This window comes from Saccopteryx leptura, chromosome 10 (genome assembly GCF_036850995.1).
Source record: "Saccopteryx leptura isolate mSacLep1 chromosome 10, mSacLep1_pri_phased_curated, whole genome shotgun sequence".
Classification (NCBI taxonomy): Eukaryota; Metazoa; Chordata; class Mammalia; order Chiroptera; family Emballonuridae; genus Saccopteryx; species Saccopteryx leptura.
In genome coordinates, this window is record NC_089512.1 from 5,879,147 (window position 1) to 5,889,761 (window position 10,615).

At 58.7% G+C, this 10,615-nt stretch overlaps 2 protein-coding genes across 6 annotated transcripts; both read left to right on the forward strand.

Moving 5' to 3' along the window:
• Positions 1–741: 741 nt before the first annotated feature.
• On the forward strand, positions 742–3,827 carry LOC136381799 (hyaluronidase-1). 5 transcript variants are annotated; one of them, XM_066350323.1, is made up of 4 exons: positions 742–944; positions 1,428–2,351; positions 2,702–2,791; positions 2,951–3,827. In XM_066350323.1, exons 1-4 carry the CDS (start codon positions 924–926, stop codon positions 3,266–3,268), a joined length of 1,353 nt encoding a protein of 450 aa, XP_066206420.1. In that variant the 5' UTR covers positions 742–923; the 3' UTR covers positions 3,269–3,827. The 5 variants fall into 5 exon arrangements, with proteins under 5 accessions (XP_066206420.1, XP_066206421.1, XP_066206424.1 ...); XM_066350324.1 differs by having other exon boundaries at positions 747–944; positions 1,679–2,351; XM_066350327.1 differs by having other exon boundaries at positions 752–944; positions 2,203–2,351.
• A 436-nt stretch (positions 3,828–4,263) lies between these two features.
• LOC136381798 (hyaluronidase-3-like) lies at positions 4,264–10,452 on the forward strand. Its single transcript, XM_066350322.1, is given in 6 exon segments — positions 4,264–4,587; positions 6,529–7,092; positions 8,365–9,275; positions 9,591–9,680; positions 9,784–10,026; positions 10,028–10,452. Coding segments are annotated over 5 exon segments (1,716 nt in total). The 5' UTR covers positions 4,264–4,587; positions 6,529–6,710; the 3' UTR covers positions 10,118–10,452.
• Positions 10,453–10,615: the final 163 nt, after the last annotated feature.

Here is a 10,615-nt window from a genome sequence, read left to right on the forward strand (position 1 = left end):
TAGCAAGAGAGACAGACAGACAGACAGACAGGAAGGGAGAGAGATTGAGAAGCATCAACTCATAGTTGCATCACTTTAGTTATTCATTGACTGCTTCTCATACGAGCCTTGACTGGGGGAAGGGGGAGGCTCTAGCCAAACCAGTGACCCCTTGTTCAAGCCAGCGACTTTGGACTCAAGCCAGTGATCATGGGATAATCTCTATGATCCCACACTCAAGCTGGCAACCTCGAGGTTTCCAACCTGGGTCCTCAGCGTCCCAGGTCAATGCTCTATCCATTGCGTCACTCACTACCAGTCAGGCTAATTTTAATTTTTTTAATAGAAGAAAACATATGAATAATGAATATATAATGGATTTAGTCTGGACTTTGTCTTTATACCAACATCGTTATGAAATATATGTTAAAACACTTTTTTGAGGAAGGGGCCCACCTACAAAGGCAAAAGTGCCCAGGGTTCCCAAATGTCCTAGCTATGTGGTGCAAGTACATTCCCTGGGTATGTGTCCCAGGGCACCCAGACTCCAGTACCACAAAAAGGTCTGCCCAGCTGGGCCCGCCACCCAGACAGTCCCCAAGCACTGCCTCCACCTCCCACCCCCAGCCCAAATCAAGCCGCCAAGCCCCGCTCTAGTGCTGACAGGGTGGGAGGAGCCACTTCCGGCCCAGGCCACACCCCCTACCAAGGGCACTCTGCTAAGGATAGCGAGGTGGCTCCGATGTCTGACTCAGCCCTCCCGCCCAGGGCCCACCCCTCAGCCCTCCCCCAGACTGGGTGGGGTGATACCCATGGAAATTTCAGATTTCCCAGCAGCAGCGTCTTCCTCCAGGAGTCTGATGCAGCTGGGGCCAGAGTTGAGGAACAAAGAATCTTGCTGAGCCCTGCCTAGGCCCTCACCCCTGGGTCAGGAAGTTTGGAGGATGAGGCTCTTCGGCCCTGAGGTCAGCAGGGATAAGTGGGCAGATTGGCGGGTGTTCAGCAGGGCTGGCCTGGCCTGTCCCTGGTCACTGGGCATCCCCTCCTCCAGTGGCTGGCAGGGATTCCTGGGGGAAGAGACAGGAAAGCCCCCATCCCTGCCCCATCAGTCAGGGCAGCCTGGGAGCCCAGGGTCTGGCTCTCTGCCACTCTCCTCAAAACAAATGTCGTGGCTTCTGCAGCCCTTGGAAATTGGAGTGGGTGAGCCGTGGCCAGAGCAAGACCTGTGGGAGACAGGACTATGCAAGAAGCAACTCAGCTGTGCCCTCCAGTGGCGGCGCTCCCCTCCTAGCCTCTCCTTTGCCCTCTGACCTCCCTCAGCCCTGCCAGTCAGTGTTTACTTGAAGTCAGAGCAGGGGTGGATTAATGAGCAAGGGGCTTGGCCTGCCTGCCCCAAGCAGGGGTCAGAGAGTTCAAGACCCGCTCTCAGCTCTGCCTCCCCTGGCCAGGTTTCCCTAGCCCTGCCCTGTGCCGTGGCAGTACACCTGCTTCCCATCTGCGCCCTCTTCCTGACCTTGCTCGGCGTGGCCCTAGGCTCCAGGGGCGCTGTGGTACCCAACCAGCCCTTCACCACCGTCTGGAATGCAAACACCCAGTGGTGCCTGGAGAGGCACGGCGTGGACGTGGATGTCAGTGTCTTTGATGTGGTGGCCAACCCCGGGCAGACCTTCCTCGGCCCTGACATGACCATTTTCTACAGCTCCCAGCTGGGCACCTACCCCTACTATACGTCTACTGGGGAGCCTGTGTTCGGTGGCCTGCCCCAGAATGCGAGCCTGGATGCTCACCTAGCCCGCACATTCCAGGACATCCTGGCTGCCATGCCTGCGTCTGACTTTTCGGGGCTGGCAGTCATTGACTGGGAGGCCTGGCGCCCACGCTGGGCCTTCAACTGGGACACCAAGGACATTTATCGGCAGCGCTCACGGGAACTGGTACAGGGACAGCACCCTGACTGGCCAGCTCCTTGGGTGGAGGCAGCAGCCCAGGACCAGTTCCAGAGGGCTGCCCAGGCCTGGATGGTAGGCACTCTCAAGCTGGGGCAGGCACTGCGACCTCGTGGCCTCTGGGGCTTCTATGGCTTCCCTAACTGCTATAACTATGACTTTCTCAGCCCCAACTACACAGGCGAGTGCCCACTGGGAATCCGTGCACAGAATGACCAGCTGGGGTGGTTGTGGGGCCAGAGCCGTGCCCTCTACCCCAGTATCTACATCCCCGCAGTGCTGGAGGGCACAGGGAAGGCGCAGATGTTTGTGCGGCACCGAGTGGGAGAGGCGTTTCGTGTGGCTGTGGGTGCTGGGGACCCCAGTCTACCGGTGCTGCCCTATGTCCAGATCTTCTATGACATGACGAACCGCTTTCTGCCCCTGGTGAGTTTCCTTCTGCGACCCTGCCCACCTTGTAGCCTACCTTGTAAGGCATTAGGTCCAGCAACTGATGTCACATAACCTTGTGGCACTTTCATTCATTCATTCTTATGTTCTTTGAACACCTGTTGTGTGCCAAGGTCTGTGCTAGGCACAGACGATTCAGCATCCATCAGGATGCATTTCCCGCCTGCGTGTAACATACAGGTTCGAGTGGGGACAGGCCGGCCTCTGGTCACCAGGGCCAGAGCTACCCCAGGTGGGGATTATGAATGTGGTCTCATCCAATGGTGTTACAGCAATCTGCTGTGGGGAGGGAGAACCCACAGAACTGTGCTGTCCCCGTTCCCCAGGATGAGCTGGAGCACAGCGTGGGAGAGAGTGCGGCCCAGGGAGCAGCAGGAGTGGTCCTCTGGGTGAGCTGGGAGAACACGAAAACCAAGGTGAGCTCAGGCCCAGGGTTGGGACAGAGATGGGCTGAGGAGAACCTGGCCCAACCTTTCTGCCCCTGCAGTCCTGGCTGGCCAGCCGGTGAGGGCTTCAGTGCTCTAGGTGGGCCCATGCGTGGCTATGGTGTCCCTGACACTCCCCCTCCTACCCAGGAATCATGCCAGGCCATCAAGGAGTATGTGGACACCACACTGGGACCCTTCATCCTGAACGTAACCAGTGGAGCTCGTCTGTGCAGTCAAGCCCTGTGCTCAGGCCATGGCCGCTGTGCCCGGCGCCCCAGCCACCCCGAGGCCCTCCTCACCCTTAACCCCACCAGTTTCTCCATTGAGCTCACACCTGGTGGTGGGCCCCTGACCCTACGAGGTGCCCTCTCACTTGAGGATCGGGAATGGATGGCGGTGGAGTTCCAATGTCACTGCTACCCTGGCTGGAAGGGAGAATGGTGTGAGCAGCAGGGCACATGGTGATTGGCCACACACCAGGATAGACACATTGAGCATCACCTAATGCACTCTGGGCCTGGCCAAGGCTTTCTCGAGTATAGGCACAGTTACACAAGTCATGGTCACAGGAATACACTCAGCCACCATCATGAGCACAGACCTGCATATGCACACATTTTCCAGATGGTGAGAGTTGCACAAGGAGTCAGTCTCCAGCACCCATCCAGCAGAGTCATAAGCATCACCTCCAGACACACTGAGCCAGTCTTTAAATTGCAGCAATCACAAGAACTGACATACCGAGCACCTACACTTCACAAGTCCTCTGCTAAGCATTTTCAGTAGGCTCATCGTTCAGCCCTAACGCGGAGTTATGAGGACACTGGGCGACTTATAGGAAGGGAAAGCACTTTGCCAAAGGTTGCACAGCCCAAAAAAAATGGAGAAGCTGAGATTCGAACCCAGGCTGTCTGCCTGTCCAGGTAGAACTTTGGCTCCTACTGTGTTGTTGGTATCCAGCCCTGTATGTAGCCTAATCCGCGCAGAGGCACCAGCCCTGCAAATAAAATAGACATGATTTTTACTTTGAAGAGCTTGTTTACTGAGCCCCCAAAACGTGCAGGCTCCGAGAGCCAGAGGACACAGGAAAAGCGCCTTTCAGATCTGACGTCTGTCCGAGGGCGGCTGCTTCCCAGGGTGGGGCCCAAACTGCAGGAGGAAACTCCACCTGGCGGTTTCCACGCTTGACCCGGGCGGAGGCCGGCGGGAGGCGAGACCAAGAGGCGTGGGGCGCGAGACCCGCCCGAGCCCAGGGCGAGGCGGAAACGGAACCAGCTGGAGGAAGGAAGGGCCTGCGCCCGGCCCAGGTCGTGGCACGTTGGGCGCCAGCAGGGGGTTCGGTGGAGCTAAACTGAGGCGGAACCTACGCGGTGACGCGTGGAACCAGACACTGGGACTGTATGGGGAGGGCCCAGGAGAGGCGGAGCCAACGGGAGACAGGCGGGTGTTGAGTTCAAGCGAGGGCCCAGGAGAGGCGGAGCCAACGGGAGACAGGCAGGTGTTGAGTCTGAGCGAAGACGCGCAGCGGGCTGGGCAGGGGCGGAGCCAGCGCGGAGGCGGAGCCTGTGTCGGTTCCGTGTTATGACTCCCGGGCCGGGAGGCGGGGCCTGGCCGCCCAGGGAAACTCAGGACCTAGTTAGTGGTGGGCACGGGCCGCGTCGTCTGCACTGCGTCCGCCGAACCGCTAGGGGACAGCGCAGACGGACGGAGGAGTCCGACCCAGAGACAGATCCGGATCTGTGCGAAGCCTGGACGCTCAGCATCCTGGAATCCGGCTTCAACATGTTAGTACCGCCCCGTCCCCACGCGCGGTGTGTTTGTCCTCATTGTCCCCCGTTTTTCTCTCCGTTCCGCGCGGGAAATCAAGTGGCTGTGCCGCCCCGCACGCTTTCCCAGTGTCTTTGGTTCCCTCCCAGAGCATGCCGAGCCACACCCACCCAGCGGCAAGCTCCCGAGTCCCCCAACCCCCAGAACTCCACGGCTTATGGCCCACTGGGGGGGAGGGGGAAACCGGGGCACAGGAGGGACTGTGCTGTCTCTGAGAACCCAGGAACCCCGCCCACAGTGGGATGGGTCGGTACTGAAGGGGTTAAACTCGCGGGGAAACTTGGGGTTGCTGGCCTAGAGGCAGATCCTGCAGCTTCCTCCCTCCTGGTCAAGAGGTGCGGCTGCTGCGGAGGTAGCTGGTTGCAAGTGGGGGACTTATATCCTTCTGAGCGGAATGTGGCGTGAGGGGAAGGGGCTGCCTGTTACTGACCAGTGCGAAATTGGTCTCAAGCTCAGAGGGCCTTTCTGGGGGGAGGTGAGGGAGAGGAGCCAGGGGGTCCCTTCCAGTGAGAATGTGAGTAGAGTGGTGCGGCCCAGCGCCTCCCCCAACCTCTACCGCCAGAAATTCCCCCAGCATAGACCCTCCTGCCCACAGGCCTTGGGTCTAGATGGGAAAACAGTGGAGTTTAGGTGCAGAAGGGCTGGTGGGCCCCCAACCTAGTGGCCGTTGGACCCCCTGTGGATGTAGGAAGGAAGCTGCGGTCCTTATCTAGGGTGGCTGCGAAACTCAGGCCACCAGGCTTGCAGGAACCACATTGCTGTGTGACTGGAGCCAGGCCCCTTGCTAGTATTGTTGGGGCCCCATCTGAGGGGACAGTTGGGTTCACAAAGTGTTCTGAAAGATGAGGAGATGCGACCACAAAGCAGAGGTTGAAATGATGCCCTTGCTAGCTTTTAAGATGGAGAGGGGACCACAAGCCAAAGAAAACAGGTTACCTCCAGAAGCTGAGAAAAGGCAAGGAAATGGATTTTTCCCTAGGGCCTCCAGAAGGAACCAGCCCTTCAAAACCGTGAGTTTAGCTCAGTGAGACTCATGTCAGATTTCTATACTCCCAAACTATTAAGATAATGTTTGTGTTATTATAACACTAAAAACAACAACAAACAAAAAAAACTGTCCTAAGCTGGACAGTATCAGGGAGGGGGCCATGGGCTGTGTGTCTCAAGGAAGACCAGACCGTCCATGGAGGGGGAAGCAGCCTGTGAGTGGTGCCCCAGGATCAGTTAAGTGGTGGGAATGGCCCAAGTGGTTAAAAAGGGTGACCTGGAACTTAGGGAAGGGAGGAGCCAAGGCACTCCTAGGGATAGCTGTGTTACCTCTGACTGGAGCCTTCGGTGGGTTTAAGCAGAGGGTCACTATGTCCAGTTTGCATGCTTTGTCTGATCGTGTAGGGCTGGATCCACTGTCCTGGGGACAAAATTGTAGCCAGGGCAGGCTAGTGCCAGGACTTGGGGTTCTATCCCAGCCTTTAGCCCTCGGCCTCTGTCTACTATGGGGCAGGACACCCTGAACCCACCCCCTACTGTCTGCCTGAGTCAGGTCCCCCAGGTGTGGGTCTCCTCTACTTTACCGGTGCGGTCTCGTAAGTATTGGGCGGAGGTGCAGCTCACCTAGCCCCTAGCACTTTGTCAATCCTCTGCCCCAACCCCGTCTTCCCTCCTGACACAGCCCAGCACGACTGTTATCCACAGGAGGAGGAGTACCTTTGTGGTCTGAGGAGATGCCACTTCCTAAAGACGTTGTTGGCATTAACCCCCAGTCTGGCCCTGAGCCACCTACAACCCAGCAGCAAATGACCCTGGCTCCAAGCCTGACTCAGTTGAGCCTGAATCTTACGTGTAGACCAGAATTGCCTCTGGGTTTTGGCCTAGCCACACTTGACCCCTACGCACCCTAGACCTCACCCACTGGATGGAGCTGATCCTGATGACCAGCCCAGCTGAGCTGACTCTGGTTCCTGCCTGCTAGCCAGAGCTGACCCTGAGATCCAACCTGGCCAAGAAGCCTGCCCACCAGCCGGAGCTGACCCTGAGCCCCAGGCTCGCTGAGCTGACCCCGGCTTCTGCATGCCATCCTGAGATGACCCTCAGTCTTGGCTCAGCTGAGCTGACCTTGGATCCTGCACACCAGCGGGAGGAGACCCCAGCCCCCAGCCGGGCTGGGCTGACTCTGGAGCCTGTGCACTGCCGACCTGAGCTCCTGGATGCCTGTGCCGACCTCATCAATGAGCAGTGGCCCCGCAGCCGCGCCTCCCGCCTGCACTCCCTGGGCCAGTCATCAGACAACTTCCCTCTCTGCCTGGTGCTGCTGAGCCCCCACCCAACACCTGGGAAAGCCTCCATTGTGGTGGGACATGCCCGTCTGTCGCGGGTGTTAGACAGGCCTCAGAGCCTCCTAGTGGAGACTGTGGTGGTGGCCAGGGCCCTGAGGGGCCGTGGCTTTGGCCGCTGCCTCATGGAAGGTATCGAAGTCTTTGCTAAGGCCCGGGGCTTCCGCCGGCTTCACCTCACCACCCATGACCAGCTGCACTTCTATGCCCACTTGGGCTACCAGCTGGGTGAGCCCGTGCAGGGCCTGGCCTTTACCAGCCGACAGCTGCCTGCCACTCTGCTCAGTGCCTTCTCCAGGGCCCCTTCCCCCCGGCCTCCCTGCAAGGCCCCCAGCCTGACTGCCCAAGTTTCCCCAAGAGCCCCCAAAGGGCCGTCATTGCCACCACCCCCTCCGCTGCCTGAGCCCTCGCCCACTTCGCCCCCACCTCCAGCAGGGCCCCCTCCACAAGGCCTGATGCAGACACGATACCATGACCTGAGAGGATGCCCCATATTTTGGATGGAGAAGGCTCTATGAGGAGTGGACTCTCTAGGACAGTCCCTGCCCCACCTCACTGACTGGACCTCAGCCTCTGGCCCCTGGGGGCAACTGAGTATGGGCAGTTTTCCTGAGTGCCAGTGAGGCCAGTAGATGGCTCCCTGGCTGTGGCTCGGAGCTGGCAGGGTGGCTGAATAAAGCCTTCTGTTGGGTATGGCTATGACAGTTTATGTTTTTTATGGGGGTTTTCTTTTCATATTTTTGACTATTTGTTGACGCCCACGCTCCATCCTCACCTCCCAGCCTCATCTTTGGTTCCCTATCCCTGCAGGCGCCCCCAGATCCACTTGGGTCTATCTGTGGAAGGATACCTGCCCTTTTCCCCTCCCGCTCTGCCAGGCCCAGGAGAAAAGGTGTCTGTTCCCTTTCGCATTCACTGACCACCTGTGTGTCAGGCCCTGACCGGGGCACAGACTGGGAACTAGACAGACAGATAAGTTCTTGACCCAGGGAGACAGAGGGCACACAGTGGAAGAATCCGTGCTGGGACGGTGAGAGCCCAGGTGCCCTCACTCCACCTGGAGGCCCAGGAGCCCTCCCCGGGGAGGTGAAGTCACAGCAGAGACCTGAGTGTCGAGTAGGCAAGGTGGGGGCTGAGTGTTTGGGGGGCAAGAAAGAAGATGGGCAGAGGAAAGAAGGAGACTTGTGAGCGCTGTGGGTGGGGAGGTATCAAAGGTGGAAAACATGGGAGGGGAGGCGGCTTAGGGTGTGGCCGCTCTGGGAGGCCTAGGAGGCCTGTTGGGGGCCATACTTTTCCTCGTCTGTCCTCCCCCTTGCGGGGAGGGGCTAGGGAGGTTTTCCCAGCTTCCTCTGCTGTGTGGATGGTAGAGCCTTGGACTCTAAGCTCACACCTTCTCTCCTGCAGGTTTCCATTCCTGGGGCATAGCCATGCAGCTAGCCGCAGCCCTCCTGCTGGCGGTGGCCCTGTGTCTGGGGCGTGGCCAGCCCCTACTGCAGGCCCCCGAGCGCCCCTTCTCTGTGCTGTGGAATGTGCCCTCAGCACACTGTAGGACCCGCTTTGGAGTGCACCTGCCACTAGAAGCCCTGGGCATCACTGCCAACCCTGGTCAGCGTTTCCATGGCCAGAACATCACCATCTTCTACAAGAACCAGTTTGGCCTCTATCCTTACTTTGGACCCAGGGGAACAGCTCACAATGGGGGCATCCCTCAAGCTGTGCTCCTTGACCGCCACCTGGCACGGGCTGCTTATCAGATCCACCGCAGCCTGGGACCTGGCTTTGCTGGCCTGGCAGTGCTGGACTGGGAGGAATGGTGTCCACTCTGGGCTGGGAACTGGGGCTGCCGCCGAGCCTACCAGGCGGCCTCCTGGGCTTGGGCACAGTGGCTGTTCCCCCACCTGGACCCCGAGGAGCAGCTCCACAAGGCCCGTACTGGCTTTGAACAAGCAGCCCGGGCACTGATGGAGGGCACGCTGTGGCTGGGCCGGGCCCTGCAGCCCCATGGGCTCTGGGGCTTCTATCGCTTCCCAGCCTGTGGCAATGGCTGGCACAGCATGGCTTCCAATTACACAGGTCGCTGCCATGCAGCCACCCTTGCCCGCAACACCCAACTGCATTGGCTCTGGGCTGCCTCCAGCGCCCTCTTCCCCAGCATCTACCTCCCACCCAGGCTGCCGTCCACTCACCACCAGGCATTTGTTCGCTACCGCCTGGAGGAAGCCTTCCGTGTGGCCCGTGCTGGGCACCCACACCCCCTGCCTGTCCTGCCCTATTCCCGCCTCACACACCAGAGCTCTGGGAAATTCCTGTCCCAGGTGAGTGAAAGCTGGTGTCTAGCAGGGAGGCAGGGCCCTGTCCTAGGAACTGTGGGGGATGGTCCTGTCCTGGAGCATCTGAATGGTATGGCTCTGCCTTGGAAGATCTTGCGGAAGTCAAGCCTTTAGTGCCCTGATCTGAAGGGAGACATTCTCTGAGTGGAGGGCCAGAGAAGCCACTCAGAGACTTGGTGCCAAGGGGCCCTACACTGGAGGTGAAATCAGATCATGAACTGGGAAATTTTTTGGAAGTTGGAGGTAGGCCCAGATGGATCAAGCCAGCTCAGCCCTGGCTTACTAGCTCTTTGCCTCCAGGATGACCTTGTGCAGACCATTGGTGTGAGTGCAGCTCTGGGGGCAGCCGGCGTGGTGCTCTGGGGGGACCTGAGCATCTCCAGCTCTGAGGTGATCACTGCCCCCTCCACACTGCCACACGGCCCCTGGTGGGGGAGAGACCGTGTCAGGGCCGTGGAGCAGGTGCACTGATACATCCCTCCCCTTTCCTCAGGAGAAGTGCTGGCATCTTCATGACTACCTTGTGAACACCCTGGGCCCCTATGTGATTAATGTGACCAGGGCAGCCATAGCCTGCAGTCACCAGTGGTGCCATGGCCATGGGCGCTGTGCCTGGGAGGACCCAGGAGAGCTGGAAGCCTTTCTACACCTGCAGACAGATGGCAGCCATGGAGTTTGGGAGTCCTTCCACTGCCACTGTTACTGGGGCTGGGCAGGCCCCACCTGCCAGGAGCCCAGGACTGAAGCTGAGCCTGAAGAAACAGCATAAAGCCAGAATTCGCCTGAGCAACCGTCTTGTCCCTGCTACCTTTTCCCAGAATCCTTGAGGATTCTGTCCTACTCTTGCCAGTCCTCCTGTACACACACACTGCTTCCCATGGGATCCCTGGAAAGTGGAAGGAGCCAGAAAATTTTACACTATTTTAAAACCAGAGGTCCTCTGAGATCACCTGATCCCTCCTAGGAAGGAAGCAGTCCCAGGAAGAGACAGGATTTCAGATGGTTAGGTTGCCATCCCAGGGCTCTGACACATCACTGGGCCCATGGTGAGGTCGCAGGAGACCTGTCCAAGGGCAGGTGAGCCTCAAGATCTTGGCAAAGGCCTGTATGTGCTAAACTTGTCTGTACTTTGCTTTCATCATAAAGTCATTTTATTTCACTCTCTGAGGTGTGGTGGTTCACCATGTTAGCCCAAGCCCCATGCTCATCCAATCTCAAGGGTCCTGCTGAAAGTGCACAGATATGCAGGTCCTGCGTGATGGGCAGCTCGGCTTCAGACTTAACGACTGTGCCTGTGTGCATGTGGTGGGGCGGGGGAAATGGAA

Bases quoted from the DNA above. Each gene is read 5' to 3' on its own strand.
- LOC136381799 (XM_066350323.1), top strand. From the start codon at position 924: ATGAGGCTCTTCGGCCCTGAG. The intron at 945-1,427 runs GTCAGCAGGGAT...TCCCCTGGCCAG, and splicing joins TGAGGCTCTTCGGCCCTGAG to GTTTCCCTAGCCCTGCCCTG. The intron at 2,792-2,950 runs GTGAGCTCAGGC...CCTCCTACCCAG, and splicing joins GGGAGAACACGAAAACCAAG to GAATCATGCCAGGCCATCAA.